We start from the raw sequence: 17,870 nt of genomic DNA on the forward strand, positions 1-17,870 counted from the left end.
AAAAAAAAAAAAAAAAAAAGAAATCTCTAGTTCATTTGTATTATGTTTCCCCAAATCACGTTTTTACTAAGACTTGCCATGGCTCCTCAGACACTCCAGACTTCATCTTTCTACCCTGCCTAAATGACCCACAGCAGAGACGCTGCATTAAGAGGCAACTTAACAATTCAGTTAAGAGACTTCAGCACAGGCACTGTATGGTCAGTTTAGTCCAAATGCCTGGAAAGTTCTCTCCTGGGCTTTACTGCTTAGCCTTCTCTGCCTCCTCCCTGACCAGGCTTACGCACCAGAATAGCCTGTGATGACAGTCCCTGATTTTAAGGAGCTCACACCAACCAGAGTTCAAGCAAGAGAAAGCTCAGTTTGTGCACACAGGGTACTTCACAGGGGTATGAAATGAGTAGAGGAAGAGTCCATGAAGATGGTACCTACAGAGCCTCAGAAGTGGAGTCTGGAGTGAGGACGAGGAGCAGGAGAGAGAGGAGGCACAAAGACAGAAGAAAAAAATCCAATTTGGCTAGCAGAAGGAGATTTGTGAGAATTCATCTGTGAGAATACGTTTCTAGAAAAGAAAAGATTCCTTATTCTGGTGGGGAAAGTTGGGTCGGGGTAGGGAGTATAATGGAAGAACAGAAGCACTGAAGGCTTTGCACAGGGAACAAAACCCAGAGCCACACTGAAGAATTCCCATGCAGTACTGGGTGGACAGATGACATAGGAGAGTGTGTGAAGCTCAGAAAGCGTCACTCACCAAGCCCAGTGCCACATGCAAGTATTTCCTATAGAAACAAGTATCAACCTAACATGCCAAAAACCATTTCTGACTACAGAAATCAAGGCTTTTGGAGAAAAAAACAGGGGAGGGGGGGCTTAAATAGATATTCTTCATTCAAGTTCCTAGAACCTGCCCCAGTCTGAGCAAGTTAAGAGCAGTGACACAATTCCCACATCCAGGAACAATTCAAGTCTCCCAATCCTGACCTTAGCCTTCCCTGAGCTGTCATCTGCAAGTAATTATAAAGCAATTATCAGTTCACTATAGATAAGTTCCTACCCTGGTGCGGGCATGCTGCTGGGGAACAGCTCCTGTCCCACCCCCAGCTCCCTGGAGTCACTATGTGGATGAAATAACTGACCTACAAGGTACAACTCTGACCAAAGCCCCCACATGGGCCACCCCTTTCTTCTCTAGGTTCAGACTGTGTCCCTCCACTAGCTAGGGAGGGAGAGGTCATCTGAGTAGAGGAACCCAAGGAAGGAAAATCATTAATGTCTTGATGCCTACTGAAACAAAGTAGACAGAAACTTCTGAGGACACAGCCACTAAGACGATACAGATGGGTTCCTCCAAACGTATCACTAGATGGTTTACCACACATTCACTCAACATGGAACATTTACTAGCGACCAGTTTCCAGCAACAACAGATTCAATTGGAAACTGCACACTGTCAAAGGCAATCTTGTGACTTTCTTCTGGTTTTATATAAAAAATACAAGTCAGTCTGGAAGTCAGGCACAAACAGTGGTACAAAAGCATTAAACAGAAAAACCTTATCAAAGAATGTGCTCATTCCATATTGCAGAACTCCTATCTAGGCTCTGGTTTCTGAAAACTTCCTGCTGGTTTGTGTGTTCGGAGAGGTTTCTTCACTACGCCTCTCTTCCACTCCTACCCCCCACCCCTGTCAAAAACCACCGAATGAAGATCACCTAAGATGGAACACACGGAACGAAAAGCCTCGATCCTACCTAGTCCCGTGTGTCAGCACCACGGCTGCTGGTTTGATCTGCTCACTCAGCCTCGCGTGTTTAAGGACTGTCTGGATCTGAATTCAAGCTAGAAATACCCAGTGCTTTTGTCTTTTGGAATCCAATAAAAGTGCCAATGTACATCTAAAAGTTCCACGTGTAAGCATCTCTTGATTCCACTAAGTGAAATTCAGGGAGGGAGCAGTGAGAAAAACCCTGGACTGGGCCTGGACACTGGCCCTGGCCAGCTGTGTGCTTTCCTTTCCTAGCCTGTAAATGAGGGGACTGTGCTGGCAGATCTCAAGGTTCCCCGCCCAGCTGACACCCGAGGACTCCACTCAAGTCCACTTCTACATGGGCTTGTCAGGCTGGGTCAGACAAGCTTCCTTACCACTTAGTATCAACAATTTAAAGTGGTTTTGCCATATTTCTATGATTTCTATGCATGTTTCTATGATGCAGTTTGAGGTTTCCCTTCCTCCTGCTCCTCCAGATTGTTTCATTTCACTGATGCAGACCACTAGGCCGAACGGATGGCTATGGAGGCCAATTCACTGGCCTGGTGAAGACAGTGCCTTTGAGTAACCCAGGCCAGGGCACATCTGTCTGTTTTTCATTAACAATGTTAACCAAATAGAAATATAATCCTGTTAGTTCTTCTATAGATCTACTTAAACTTTGAAATAAGAGATTGTTCAAAAATTACATGAGAAAATCACCCATCACCACTAAGTTAAAGACTTGAATATCCGAGAGCGCCAGAACCTCCAACTCCTACTACAGGCACTGATCCACGACATGTTCCTCCTGGCAACGGACTCCATGCAAAAGCAGCCCGGTCTTGCAGCAGGTTCGTGCACCAGAAAGTAGATTTTGAAAGATCTGGTGCTAGTCATCACTGTCACTGCCAGACTCGCTCAACTGCAAGTCATTTCCTACAGAAAGGAAAGAATAAACCTTAACAAAGACTTCCCCCAGTTCATTAGTGGACTGCCTCGGCTATCACACTACCATAAAACCTTGCTAATTCAACTTAACCCATTTTGTTCTGTTGTCTCAGATGTGGAACATGCACAAAAACTTAAAATACAGCATACAAGATGTGATTATATAACAACAAGGAGAATTATAACAATTATAATATCAGTCAATATAATACTAATTAATATTATTAATATAAGACTACAGTATGATTTCCAGACTATTTTAATACACCTGTGTCAATTTCATTGAAATATACATAGAACTAAAAGCTTGGGGCTTAATGAGTTAATCAGGGAGGAAAATCAATTTGGCTAACCGAAAAAACTGGTATAATCAACATTTCCAAAGAAATGCTATTTTTGGTATCCGCAAAGCCCAGCAGTACTGCTCATTAGAATAGAACAAGGGAGAAGTAGGCCAGACAGCTTTTAAATGTGTTAATACATGACAAGAAACTAAGATCCCTTTGCTGGCATTGTTCACATTAAGTTGTTTCATATAAGCTAAGAAAACACCAAGTGAGGCTTCCATTGTGGAAGCTGAATGCTGTTTACACAGTTGTATGCTAATCCAATGTCCCCTCTGATACACCTCTGTCCAAGATATTCATCTTACTTTAAACCTTGAATGTGAACTAAAAGCTTTACAAAGCCCCAGATTGTTACTTGGTATGCAAAATTTAGAATTCAGGAGTGACTCAACATTTCATGTTAATATAACAGGAATACATATAATAGCACCCCAGCTGGTACCACTTGGATTAAAAAACAAAAGTGAACCTCTATTTCTGGAAGGCTAATTTCTAGGCCAATTCTTCTCAAAATCTGTTCAAAGGACTCTGGAGTCCCTAGACTCCTTTCAGGGCAACTGGCCCCGAAGCCTTCCTTTTCTAACTCCCTGCCTGTATGAAGCCAGATTTTCTTCATATAGTTCAACTTATGTTGAAGATAGGGCACATCTGACAATGTACTGAGACATTTCTGGTTGACACAGTAGGGAGAGATTGGTCCTGTCATCTAGTGGGCAGAGGTTGGGGATGCTCTTACACATCCTACAAAATATAGAACAGCCCCACAACAAAAAAGATTTATCCAGTCCAAAATGATTGAGATTATCTCTGCCTAGTTGAAGTTAATGAGGTTAGTTTCCCCACCGAAGCTAAAAGACCTTTCAACTTCTTCAAAGGAGAAGGAGAACCAAGAAATGAATATTCATCAGGATTCCAAAGAGAGAGGCATTTTTGTTCTTGTTTTCCTGCTTTACTTTAGTATCATGCATTAGAAGCCACCCAAGCCAGGTGTGGAATATGCATGCACTTGCAATCCAAGCAACCTGGGAGGCTGAGGCAGAAGGATCACAAGTTGAAGGCCACCCTGGCAACTTAGTGAGGCCCTGTCTCAAAATGAAAAGGGCTGGGGATATAGCTCAGTAGCAGAGCACTTGCCTAGCATGCACAATTCCCCCCAGAAGAAGAATAAGGAAAAAAACCAACCAAACATCACAATATCCTTCTTTTCCCTCTTGTCAAAGCTAGTAGGTTTCTAAACACAGGCAATGGATTCTTTTTTATAAAAGACGTGGATAGTGTGGTGGCAGGTTGTCTCTTAAACCTGGTGTATGCAAAAACAAAGAACCCATTTATTCATATTTCAGGATTTCCCAGAATTCACAAAACCCAACTTGTGGTAGTAGAAAATGGAAAAGACAAACAGCAGATTTTTAGTTTTGTGCCTGTCTTTTACTGTTTGGTAACACACTTCTTTCTGCTCCAAATTATCTTTGCAAGATCCTCTTCTGGTCTTAAAGCCCTTCAGGTTTACAGATTCTGCTGGCCCTGTCTCAGCCACTGAAGGGAGAATGCACTTACTGAGGGTGTTCATGAGCTGGTTGCTTCCTTGTGGCCGGCTGGTTCCATTGGCGACAGCAGGCCTGCTGTTGTACGGCTGTTGGTGGGAAGGCTGGGGAGGAGAGGCTGGGCCATTGTCCTCGCCTCCGCTACTGGAGCTGTCGTCATCACTTCCTGAGGAGCTCTCAGAGTCTGAGGAGCTGCTGCCACTGCTGCTGCTCATCTGCTCAATGATGTCGACCTCAGCCCTCAGCTCTGCAATAACATGAACGACAGGGTCAGCACAGCAACAGCTCTCAAGGCAGAGCTCCAAAGCCTCCATAAACAGTGACCTAGCGAAACAGCAGCAGGAAGGAACACGCCAGAACAACTCCTGCTTCTCAACTCCTTAAAAAACATACAAACAAAATTACCCAAACCGAAACAAACAAACAAAATACCTAACCTGTTTGCAGAGACTCAAAAAAAATGCTGAATTCAACCAAAACAAACAAAAAGCAGACTGCTTCAGAATAATGACCATTCTGTATAGGAAACAAATTAAATCTATTATTTATTTACTTTAAAAAAAGGATTCTGAATTATGATTCTTATTTGGGTGAAACCCCAAATAAGAGAAATATTGTGTTAAAGGGCTGGAAAAATATTTGACTAGGAGCTGGAAGGTCTGAGTGCTTATTTTGGATCTACCTTCAACCAACAGAAAGACCCAAGAGGAAGTCAATGAATTTTCCAAGTCATTCTGGAAACATGAAAGCCAGACAACCGCTGAGGTCCTGTCTAACTCTATGGAGGCTTGCAGGAAGAACCATGGCAAGTGAAGAATCACAGCAGAATACCATTCCTCTTCTTCGCTTTTACATATTGGAACAAAGGCCATGCCTGTCAGGTTTTGCATTTTTCACAGATGTAAGGAAGGAAAACCGTGTTTTACCTAGCCATCCGATGTCTGGGGATACATGGAGAATGATGACAGATTTTCCCGTCCAAACATACAATGTGGCCTTAAATGGCTATGGCTCCTTTAAGCATAACACAACAACTAACCACTCACCATCTTATTCCTATTCAACTTTGTAGTGGAAACTTCCACAACAGCATTCTAGTATCAATGAAAGAAAAAAAAAAATCAAGAGGTATAACAACTGCACAGTGCAGAGAGTGACTTTAGGTGCTAAAACGCAGCATTTCTATAGGTTGGGAAAAGCAAACTTCCAAAACAATTCTTTATCTTTCCCTGTCTTCTACTATTGTGGATTTTATTTTGTTTTGTGAAAACTTACAAATGTGAAATAAAATACTTAACCTCGTAACCTCTAACAGTCTGGAGGAGCAGACTACATAGTGGAAGAGAACTGAGGTAACTGTGTCTCGGGTTTGCAGTGGGAGAGCCAAGCCAAACCTCTAAGTCTTTCTAGACCTGAATCCATTTCCACTGATCACATGGCCTCTTTCATATTTATACACTTTGTGTTAGCACAAAGCATTTGGTGATATTGTTTTAAATGGTCCTCTAACTTAGGTACATTAGTGTGGAGCTCAGAAACATTGCCACATTTGGTTTTCACCCCCCAATATCTAAAACCCTCTTTCTCAAAAGCCTTAAAGGTATGCCATATGGAGCTTCAGATGGCAGTCATGCTTATTTAGAGTCTGAGCCTTTAAGAAGAATGCTGCCAAGATAGTCACAAGTTGATAATCACAAATAAATACTAGAAGGCCCTACCCAGCAGTTCTGGAGGAGTCAGCTTTGAAGAAAATCTTTTGATAATAGCAAATGTCTGGGCTGCCAGATCAATACAGCAGCTCTGTGATCTCCTAAAGAACATGGACACCCTACTCCATGTTGCTATCATGGTTCTAGAGAATGTTCTCTACCTCTTTTGATGTCATCCAGCTGAGGTTCAGGTGAGGGGTTATCCTTCAAGGGAGAAGTTTTGGGTCCAACTGGAGGCTTGGTTGGTGCTCTGAAAGACATGGGTGGCGGCGGAGGTGGTGGTGGTGGTGGTGGTGGTGGTGGCTGTGGTGGCTGTGATGGCTGTGGGGGACGAGAGGGCTGCTGTTCCATTCGGGCCTGGATTTTACTGCTCCCCTCAGCTCTAAAATGAGATAGACTTTAAATCAGATGGGCTAAAACAGCAGTTCTCAAATTTGTCCAGGTGACCAAATTCTTGGAAGTCTGCAAAACCCCATGCCCTTTCCAGACCCCTGCAAAATACTGCTATTTGTCATTTGGTCATGAGAACTACTCACTAAAGAACTGAGTGTCTACTACATTCCAGTACTACACTGTGTGTCAAAAATAGAGAGATTTTTTTTTTTTTTAAGTAGACTTGTTGCCCTCAAGGAGATCACATTTTACAGCAATGATAAAAAAAAAAAAAATGTACATTACAATGTGATTATGAAATTCCATCTTACTCTTTGACTTGTTTGCAATACACAGTTATCATGAATTCAGGAGTTCCTGAATAAACTAGCTCTTATAATACTGGCCAGCGTACAAATTTTTTCATTATCTATTTACTGCTTGCCTACCATGTCACAGAGTTCTACCGCAAACTAAGAAAATTCTACCCATTAACAATTTCTTTTGTGCTTCTTAAACTTTAGCACATTGTCACCTGGAGATTTCTGCAGAGTCTGACCTTAGGTAAGTCTTGAGATTCTGCCTAACAAGTACCCAGGTGATTTGATGTTGCTAGTCCCCAGATCACACTGAGTAGAAAGGAAACAGAGGACCACAACAGATACTGGAAGAGTAACAGAGCACCTGTTTCACTGCAGGCGATCATACAATACAGCAGCATGAGAAGGGTTGGGCTCTATGCTGGCTGCCAGTGTGGTCCTCGGTTGTAGCTGTCCAATTTAGGGAACTCACAGCCTCTAATCTTCAGTCTCCTCATGTGTTTTTGAGGTTATTTTTTTTTTTTTTTAAATATAATAGCACCTTTGTGAAATTTATTTGTAAAGATTAAATAATGCACATAAAGCATCCAAGCATTGTTTGTCTTGTGATAACCTCTCAATAAATGAGAGTCATTTTTATTGTTTTGTGGAATTGAATCAATGAAGAAAAATAGTATGTGGAGACAAACAGAAAAACATTAGATTGTAACACTGTCTTTAAAACTGAATTACTATGTTACAATAATTACTGTATTACAATGTAATAAATAGAACCACTGGTTATTTATAGAATGAATTCTAATTTTCAAGTAAACTCTAACTGGCTTCATATAAGACATGGTGTGCTTAGCTGAATGAACTATTAATGAAAGTTAACTATTCAAAAAAATAGGCAAAGTTTTATTTTGGCATTAGTCAACTCAACTGTACCCTATAAAAAAGTAATGTTTTTAACCAATAAAATTATGCAATTACTCTTTCTTAATTATAAGTCTATAAATACAAATCTCATCCCTTATGTAGATTATTAACAACAATCATGAGTTTGATAAAATTGGATTAATTATAAATTACTCCCTTAAAAGCATTATTTCTTTTCATTGTATTTAAGGAAAATAACAATTTTATTGATTTGTGTAAGAAGACACAGGCAGAGTTGCGAACATCCCATGTTCACATCTTCATAAAACTGGAATCGATACTACAAAGGTTTAGAAACATCATATAAAACTGTATCTGTTTTTTAACATACCTTGTTTTCTTGACCTGAATGCTGCTACTGAGTTTTTCCAGCACATATTCACCAGTGTCATGATTAATAATAAGTACACAGTCTTTCTGATAAGGCCGTTTGTTCCCCTTGAACACAGTCATTGGTGGTGTGGATCCCTATTTGCCACAAAAGTATAAATGATCAAGCTAAGCACACCAATTATGAATATCAAAACTGACATTATAAATGGCTATCTCATCAAATCTTTTATCAGAGCTACTCAAAAAGATAGAACTGATCTATATAGAAAAAAGAAATTAACCATAATAGGTCTAAGTAAAACTTGAATAGTAAAACTAGTGAGTGCTCTCTAAATTTCTTATGGAGAGTCCAGGGCTTTCCATCATGTCCATAACCAACAGAGCCTTCTTGAGGGCAGCTCATTACCCTCAGGAAGCAAGGCCTGCTAGTCATCTGCCTAAGCCCTTCAATAACTCCCCTGTCACCCTTAGGCCAAAGGATAAAAATCTTCGAGCCAGCCATCAGGCCTTGCACCACCCAACCCTGGACTGTGTGTGCTTCAGAGCAGCTTCTTTCAGATCCTCAAGCTCGTTCCTGCCTCAGGCTTTAACAAGCTTCTGCTGGCTACATCCTCTCCCACCCCCAATACTGGGAATTGAACCTATGGGTGCTCTACTCCTGAATTTTATTTATTTATTTACTTACTTATTTATTGAGATAAGGTCTGCTAGGTCAGCAGGCTGGCCTTGGATTTGTGAACCACCTGCTTCAGCCTTCAAGTAACTGGGATGCCAGGTGTACACCATGGCACATACTGCCCGATCTGTGTGTGTCTGTATGTGTGTGTGTGTGTGTGTGTGTTTATTATTTTTCATACCAGGGACTGAACTCAGGGGTGCTTAACCACGGAGCCACATCCTCAGCCCCTTTTATATTTTATTTAGAGACAGGGTCTCACTAAGTTGCTTAGTGTCTTGCTAAGCTGCTGAGTCTGGCTTTGAACTTGCAATCCTCCTGCCTCCAACCACTGGGATTACAGGCATGTGCCACAGTGTCCAACTTTGCCTGCTATATTTTGAATCTCCTTTGAAGTTACTCTACATTCAGATTGAGTTCAAGGGTAATTTCCTTAAGAAAGCCTTCCCTGGTTTTCTAAAATATGTGCTTTTTTTTTTTTTAATTTAAATTCTAGACCGCAAGTTCCACAAGAACAAGAAAGGTGCCTTATTGCTCAAAGTTACGTTCTTTAAGCCTCAGTAGTCACTCGATTAATATTTGTTGCTAATAGGATTTAATGCCTTGCTTTGAATCAAAAACTGCTTGGCTCTTTGACTTCTTATTCATACTAAAAAAAAAAAAAACTTAGAGTTAGAAGGAACCTTAGGGACAATTTATCTAACCCTTTCATTTTACATTTGGGAAACTAAGGTCCAAAGGGAGATGATGTAACCTGACACAGACAGCAAATAATGAAATAGCTCTTTGAATGGGAAGATAATTTCTCCTTAGCACAAAGGTTTCTAGGTCCCTGTCCAGAGACTTTTTATTCTATCAGTAGCCACCAAGAACTTACTATGCTTCAGGACAGAGCTGTTAAGTGCAATGACACGTTTACAAAGAGCATCTTGTAATCAGAAGAGGATTTTTTTTTTTTTTTGCCTTATTTATTTGGTCTGGGGACTAGAGCCAGGGCTTGCTGCATGCTAAGAGCATGCTCCTCCACTGAGCTACATCCCCAGACCTCTTTTTTATTTTATCTTGAGACAGAGTCTTACAAGATTGCCTGGGCTGGTCTGAAATTTGCAATTCTTCTGCCTTAACCTCCAAGTAGCCAAATTATAGGCGTGTACCAACGCATTTGGCTTCAATGTAGTTTTTAACTGAGTTTTTCATCCTTAAATTGCCCACATGCTCCAAACCTTTGGTTTGCTCAGTATCTGATATGGCTATTTATCAGTAGGGCACTGGGGCTCTTCTCTTCAGAGCTGCTTAGGAGAAAAACTATGTACATTTAACAGAGGTGCTAGGTGTCCACATAGGAACCTCGCCGTCTTTGTAGCATATAGGGGGCAAGGGGAACTTGGGGAAAATGACAAACATTTTAACCAAGTGCCTGAGTAACTTGACTGAACTCTACCCCATCCCCATGATTCAAAATTCCTTTTTTACATATGTTGGCACTTTAGAAATCTAAAAGTTTTTACAGTTGGAAATTCAAATTGCAATATAATCATATACAAGGATTCACTGTGATGCTTTCATTAAAACCAACAACAATGGGATAAACTTACAGGAATATGTGGCAATGTAATTGTGACTTCATCTCCTTTGCCAACCTGAAGCTCTCCTTCACAGGACGTGTCTATAGATGCTGGTTTAAAATCATCTAAAGATAAAGGAAAAGACCAAGTTACTAAGAATAAGGGATTCCTGGACATTTTCATTTAAAAATTAATTTTTTTTCTTCTTTTCTTTTTTGAGGTACTGGGGATTGGACCCACAACCTTGCACATGCTAGGCAAGCACTCTACCAATGAGCTATTCCCCTAGTCCTTTTTTATTTTATTTTGAGTCAAGGTCTTGCTAAGTTGCCTAGGCTGGCCTCAAATTTGTGATTTTCCTGCCTCAGCCTCCTTAGTCACTGGGATTACAGATGTGCACCACCACATGCTCAGCTAAGAATTAAAATTTTTATTACATACATGGAAAGCAAAAATCATTTAGAATTCTTTAAAAACCATTTTATTATGGAAAACTTCATTTTTGCAAAAATAGAAAGAAAAGTACAATAAACCCACAAGTACCTTCATTCAGCTTCAATAATTACTATCTCAGAGACAATTCCATATACTTTTGCTCCAACCCCCATATGATTATATTGGGCAGGGGGTAAAGGGGTCTAAACCATTTCCTTCTCCCGAGGGACAGTTGAAAACCCATGCCTCATCATCCACAATAAAGTGTTTTATTAGGGTAATGAAGATCAAAAGCAATGAAGCATATGAAAAAAATACTTGATTGTAAACCCTATATGAAAAAGGCCACAGCATCATAAAAGATAATTCCATTTTGCATAGAAGCTGTCAGAATTTGCCACACTTACTGGACATGGCAGCACACCCCTGTAATCCCAGTGACTCGGAAGGCTGAGGGAGGAAGACTGCAGATGCACAGCCAGCCTCAAAAACTTAGTGAGGCTGTAAACCTAGTGAGACTGTCTCAAAAGAAAAAAGAAAAAAGAAAAAAAAAGGCTGGGGATGTGGCTCACTGGTTAAGTGCCCTTGGGTACAATAACTTGTAACAACAACAACAAAAAAAAAATTTACTACACTCAATTCCATAACTTCTGCAGATATTCAGACCAGATAGATGGTTGGGCTGTATTTCCAAAGGTTATCCTGCTGGTGTTTCTGAATCGCAGTTAAAGCACAACCCAAATAGCCATCTTACTTCACCTTTAACCCACACTTGCCTCAAACTGCAAGCCAGGAGTGTACATGAACGTTTCCCTTCATTGGAGGAATAGATCAACTTAGCAAACTCAGGAAATGAAGGTTTAATCACATTCCCAATATCCTCTCTTTGAAAGGGCTGAATCTGCTATCAGTAAGAAGCACAGAAATGGCACAGCAAGAGGCCACACAAAGATGGAACTTCATTTTCTAACACACCCTCTTCCTATGTGTTGAGTCACATCTATTAGTTCCTCTGATGAAAACAAGCCTCAACCAATGTTAGCACTACAGGAAACCAGAAGCATGTGAATCACAGGGGGATGCTCAGTCAGCCAATTCCTAACAGCCAAATCTTCACCCAGGACAGAATATAAGTACCCCCTCTCAACAGTCTATAATCACAGAGAAGAAGGTCCAGCATAATGACTATTTCCACATTCTTTATGTCTGCTCTATTCTGTTTCCAAACATAGATCCAACCTTAACCTATGCCAGGTTCACAAATTCTAATTTTACTCTTCTCCACAAGGGACCTGGTCCAGAAACCAGGGTGGTGCGGATGACCTCAAAAGACTTCAGTTTAAAGGCACGAAAGGCGTGGAGGTCGGGGGTGGCGCGACGGATCTGACAGAGCGCAGAAAGGATGCAGATTCCTTGGTTGAAGTGGAGACACAGCAAAGTGTCAGGATGACTAAAACCAAGACAGAAGAGGGTGGGAAAGCTGAGGAAAGCAGAGAACAGAATGAAACTGAAAGAAGCAAATGAGGCTTACAGCAAACGATAAATCCTTTAAGTATGCAGCCCCCCACCCCCCCCCGCACCACCACCATCACCTCTAGGATAATAGAAAGGGAAAAGGATTCGAGGGAGAAGAGAAGTTCGGTTTGGGAGTTGGGTCGAGAGGATGAAATAAGAAAGAGGCCAGTGACCTTCGGGGTTCATGTTAAGGATTATAAGGTAAATGAACATTTGGGAGTGACGAAAGATTTTGTTCGGGAGGAGTAATCCAGAAAAGAAAAGAAAAAAGAAAAGAATGAAAGTTGCAAATCGGGGTCCCAGAGGATCTGGGGTAAAAGAGAGGGGAACTGACGCTGGCAGGGAAGTCCCCGGACCCCGGAGGGCCGAAGGAAGAAAGGAGGGAGCCGAGGTTGGCATGTGGCGACTGGTGCGCTGACTTACAGCGGATGGTGTGGAAGGAGGCCCGTGGCCGCTTTTCGAAGCTCTCCCCGAGCCGCAGGCAATGCTCCTCGCGATCCAGCAGCGGGTTCGCGGTCCCGTTCATGGCCCCGCACCTGCCTCGCGCCCAGATCGGTTCTTTCTTGGCGCGGCCCCAGCACGAGCTCCCGGCACTGGTGCCCGGGAGGACGGTGCTCCCGGAACACCGCTCCGGAGCGCACGGACAGCCAAGCCGCCGCCCACCTGGGACCGGAAACGAGTCTCTGCGTCGGGACCCGGGAAGACTCTGAGGAAGCAAGGCCGCAGGACTTCCGGCGTTTGGTAGGTACTTCCGGGTTCCTAGCGGAAGTAGCAGAGGTGGTGCCACGGTAAGAGAAGTCCGCCGGGAAAATCCTAATTCGAAGTTCTCCTCGCTGGTTAGTGAATGCTCAGGATGTTTCACCGCGGTTCCCGAATTCTATCTTCGGAGCCCGTGCTTGGTTGAGGGGTGAGTGTGCCCTGCCCTACCCTGTAGGTGAGTCAGGGAACTGATGGCGGTCGAGCCCAGAGCGTGGAGAACTACTTTAACTCGAGTCTCATAACTAATGTGGGCCGCTCTCCTCATTTCCTTAGTGACTCGTGCGGCCTAGTTTATCCCGAGTGTCCTGCTAGAGATGGGTCCTCGGGACATTAACCACGTGTCCTTGGGTCACTACCCCTACTTGGCGCCGCGATGACGGTGAGAGGGCTTTGGCCCCTTAGAAAGCGCGTCTCCCTCTGGTTCATGCGGCAGCTTCTTGTGATTGCGGTCAGAGCTTAGCTCTGTGTCCTCCCAGAAAGCCTGTCTCCGACCCTAAGGAAGCGCCGATCCTGCTTCTGTTCGGGCAACTGTTGTGGTTGTTTTTTAAGTCACCCCTTTGACGGGCACCGAAGATGGATGAGTATTTTCTTTTCAAGGTTTCTCAGTCTATTCACGGAGGTGGTTCTTTTTCTGAACTAAACCGACTTATTGTAATAGTTGACTCATTCCGGTTTGAATTAGAGTTCGGCGCGTGAAACCGTCCTGGCTACTGAATGTAAGCCCTCTGAAGGTAGAAACTTGTCTTGATCTTCTTTGTGACCTCTCCTCCTTTAGGGGGCAGGGTTTTGTGTAGAGACAGCATCTGGTGTTTGATGAATGGAACCCAGCCTCTGAAAGTACTGTTTTAGAACCATCGACCCTGCTAAAGAGCTCTAGAACCCCTAATGAGCTTTTTTTTTTTTTCTTCCTCTAGGAAGCACCGTGTTTGATAAATAGAACCCAGCGTCCCCAACAGCTATTGTAAAGCCGGGCGCAGTGGCACACCCTTGTAATATCAGCTACTCAGGAGGCTGAAGCAGGAGGATCACAATTTGGAGGCCAGCCTTAGCAATTTAGTGAGACCCTGTCTCAACATAAAACATAAGAAAGACTGGGGGGTGTGACTCAGTGCTTAAGCACCCTTACATTCTATCCCCTGGTACCAGGAAAAAAAAAAAAAAAAACTATTGTAGAACCACTCACTCTGCATTCTAAAGAATTGCTCTAGAATTCCTAGTGGGAATCTCATTCTTTTTTGTATGAAGCACCGCAGGCCTTGAGAAAACCCTGTGTCTTCAGTGTCAGTATGGATTCCTCAAATTATGCAAGGATGGAGAATCTTCATTAGTGTTAAATGCATTGCCACCAACATATGAGATGGCTTCATCACAAAGGAAAGGACTGCAGGCAAGAATTCTCAGTTCTGAAGAAGAGGAGAAACTGAAAAGAGACCAAGCTTTGGTGTCTGATTTTAAACAACAAAAACTGGAAAAAGATGCTCAGAAGAACTGGGACCTTTTTTACAAAAGAAATACTACCAATTTTTTCAAAGATAGACACTGGACCACCAGAGAGTTTGAGGAGCTAAGATTATGTAGGGAGGTAAGCTAATATTTCACCTTATCCTGAACTGTTCTTCATTTGGAACAGGTGTGTGGAAGAGGGGTGCTTTATTGCATTCTGAAGGCAGTGTGAAGTAGAAAATTTATGAAGTCTATCAAAATGCTTGGTACCTTAGGAAAGAAATATGTATTTGGTCCGTAGTTTTAGCGATTTTTAGCTAATGTTTAGAAGAGAGGACACGCATAGATTTTCTGTTTTTTTTTTTTTTTTAAAGACTGCTCTGAAAGTTGTAAATATTAAATATTCATTTGTACTGAGTGAATTTAGTGACAAATTGAAAATAATAGCAATTAATGAACTATTGTGGCCCTTTTTCTAAGAAGACTTGTTTTCTCAAACCTAAATCTGCGAAGTGTATTGTTATTCCCATTTGTATGTAAAGCTGAGGCCCAGGGCTATTGAAGTGATTGCCCAAGGATAGACTGCAGGGGCAGAGGAGGATTTGGGGTTTGAGTGCAGGTAGTTTAGCTTCAGAATCTGTTCAGTTAGCCAGTATATTGGGTTTTTTTCTGCACAACCTGCCCAATGTTGGATGATGATATGTGAGGTACCGGTATTAACTTTTATTAGTTCTGTTGTTTATCATCTGTTCAGTGGGATGAAAGACTTTGTCGCTCACATTCTGGGTCTTTTAATTTGGTTTATTTCTTCATTATTCAAATATAATGTATTATAACTTTAGGTTCTCTTTCACCAGTTTGAAGGCCAAAAATTAACCATGCTTGAAGCTGGTTGTGGGGTTGGAAATTGTTTATTCCCGCTTTTAGAAGAAGATATGAATATCTTTGCCTATGCCTGTGATTTTTCTCCAAGAGCAGTTGAATTTGTTAAGGTTGGTACACCATTTATGTGTTTTGCTATGTTTCTGTTTTCTTTTGTGTTTGACCTGCCCTTTGCATCCATTTGCCTAATTGCAGTTCTCTTTCCAGTCCTCTCTCTGATGCTGATCACTGTGAATGTAATTTTCCTTTTACATACATATGCAACACGTATAGAAATACATCTCTATTCAAGAAAAATATATACTTTACACCTGCTGTATAAACGTTTTTCTTTGCTGAACTATTCTAAAGTGAATTACAAACATCAAGACTCACTCCTAAATTTGTCTCCCCAAAATAAGGCCTTTTTTTTTTAAAATATAACCACAATTAGCTTATATCCAGCAAAAATAACATTAATTCCCTAATGTCTTTAATACCTATCCCAGATTCAAATTTCCCCAAGTAGGTCCAAGTTATCTTTTCTTTTTTTTTTTTTTTCAATTTATTTTTTTAGGTATAGATGGACACAACACAATGCCTTTATTTTTATGTGGTGCTGAGGATCGAACCCATGTCCCACCCATATGCTCTACCACTGAGCCACAATCCCAGCCCCCCAAGTTATTTTATATAGCTATTTTCAATCCAGTCACAAACTACCTCTTACCCTTATGTCATTTAAATCTCCTTAGCTTAAAATGCTCCTGTCTTCCTGTCCTGAACTATGATTTTTTCCACTGAGTTTTTGGAGATATCAAGTCAATTTTCTATAATAAGGCCTTAGGTTCCAAGTTGGTCTGATTGTTTCTTGGTATTATTGTTTAATTTGTTCCTTCTATCCTCTATATTTCATGTAAACTAAAAGTTAGGTTTAAATCAGGTAAAATTTGGGTGCATAAATATATTTATTTATTTATTTATTTTTGTATTTTTAATTGTCAATTTTATTTATTTATATGCAGTGCTGAGATTTGAACCCAGGGCCTCACACATGCCAGGCAAGTGCTCTACCACTGAGCCACAACTCCAGCCCCGCATAAATATATTTATAGGTGATGTTGTATTTTGCATATTGCATCCTGTCAAGCGATAATATCTGGTGATCTCCTTACAAGCTGTAGTAGTCGTCTTACTCCCTAGGTTAAGGTAGCAATTGCCTAATTCCCCTACTATAAAAATATTTTTCTTTTGCCATTAACAAATATGTGGGGGGCACTTTGACAACATGCACATCAACCTTTTGCAGTTTTAACATCCATTAGATCTTTAATAGTTGTAGATAGTGTCATATTTAATGTAACTTGATGTTTTTCACTCTACATTATTATGTCTTACAGTTTTTCATGTTAGTACATGTAGATTACCACATTATACACATATCTGTTATAAAAATTCCATAAAATGGATAGATATACTTACATAATAGTTACCTTGTTGTTATTCATCATTTATATCATTTCTAATTTTTTTCTCTTACAAATAGGGGGTTTATGTGATGGGTATCAAACATATGATTCTTGGGTATCAAAACGTGTATACATTTCTCTGTGATGGACAATGGAAGAAGTAGAATTTTTTGGAAGAAGAATAAGCACATTTAAATTTTTATAGCTACTACCAGGATTTCTTCCAAAAAGATCGTACCAATTTATAATTTCACCAATAATTTAAAGATACCATTTCTCAATATTTGATATCTGTCTTTTATTTTTGTCAATCTTTGGGCAAAAAGTAATGTCCCCATGTTTTGTTCTTTATTACCAAAGATACTGAAGACCTTGCAATATGTAAATATATATTTTTTTCCTGCCATGAAAAAAAAAGTACTTATCTTTTGCTGTTACCTCATAGCTCTTAAATGTTGTTTGGGTTCCCCCCCGCCTCAACTTTATTCTTCCTTGCATTTTCAGTTTGTATAATTTCTATCATCTGTCATTAAGTTCACTGATTCTTTCCTAAACAGCAGTGTTCCTACTGATGAACTTGTCAGAAGCATAATTATTCATTTTCTTGACCATGTTTTTGGTTTGGGGCATTTATATTTGAGTTTCCATTAGTAAAATTAGCTACCTAATCTTGCACATGGTCTATCTTTTCCATTAGAGCCTTTAACATTTTAATCATACTTATTTTAAATACCCAAACTTTTAGTTCCATCGTCTATGTCATGTTTGAGTCTAGCTCTAAAGATTGCTTTCTTCAGAATGTTTTTCTTGTCTTTGGTATGCCTTGTACTTCTTTATTGAAGCTGGACATATTAGGGCAGGAGATACTGAGGTAATAGGAATTTGTAATAATCTAGCCAGGAG

At 40.9% G+C, this 17,870-nt stretch overlaps 2 protein-coding genes across 4 annotated transcripts in view; one reads left to right on the forward strand and one right to left on the reverse strand.

The window, feature by feature from the left end:
* On the reverse strand, positions 1-13,459 carry Eaf1 (ELL associated factor 1). Its single transcript, XM_046452747.2, has 7 exons — positions 13,363-13,459; positions 12,859-13,248; positions 10,516-10,610; positions 8,243-8,379; positions 6,460-6,680; positions 4,603-4,836; positions 1-2,686 (listed from the first exon to the last, which is right to left on the reverse strand). Exons 1-7 carry the CDS (start codon positions 13,457-13,459, stop codon positions 2,640-2,642), a joined length of 1,221 nt encoding a protein of 406 aa, XP_046308703.1. The 3' UTR covers positions 1-2,639.
* Mettl6 (methyltransferase 6, tRNA N3-cytidine) overlaps positions 13,203-17,870 on the forward strand; it is a 21,074-nt gene continuing 16,406 nt past the window's right edge. Inside the window, exons 1-3 of one of the 3 annotated variants that reach the window (XM_046452884.2) lie at positions 13,203-13,342; positions 14,109-14,776; positions 15,480-15,629. In XM_046452884.2, coding sequence (XP_046308840.1) covers positions 14,552-14,776; positions 15,480-15,629 — 375 coding nt within the window. In that variant the 5' untranslated portion in view covers positions 13,203-13,342; positions 14,109-14,551. Of the gene's footprint in view, positions 13,370-14,108; positions 14,777-15,479; positions 15,630-17,870 lie in introns of all 3 variants that reach the window. The other 2 variants (XM_046452886.2, XM_058582105.1) reach the window with 2 other exon arrangements.

Source organism: Marmota monax, unplaced genomic scaffold (assembly GCF_021218885.2).
Source record: "Marmota monax isolate L192 unplaced genomic scaffold, Marmota_monax_Labrador192_F-V1.1 WCK01_AAM20220418_F8-fsc00042, whole genome shotgun sequence".
NCBI classification, from domain to species: domain Eukaryota; kingdom Metazoa; phylum Chordata; class Mammalia; order Rodentia; family Sciuridae; genus Marmota; species Marmota monax.

Coding starts and splice junctions, on each gene's coding strand:
- Eaf1 (XM_046452747.2), bottom strand. CDS start 13,459: ATGAGGAGAGCGGCCCACATTAGTTATGAGACTCGAGTTAAAGTAGTT. Junction 4,837..6,459: donor GCTGGATGACATCAAAAGAG/GTAGAGAACATT, acceptor ATGTTATTGCAG/AGCTGAGGGCTGAGGTCGAC. Junction 2,687..4,602: donor CCAGCTCATGAACACCCTCA/GTAAGTGCATTC, acceptor TCCTTTCTGTAG/GAAATGACTTGCAGTTGAGC.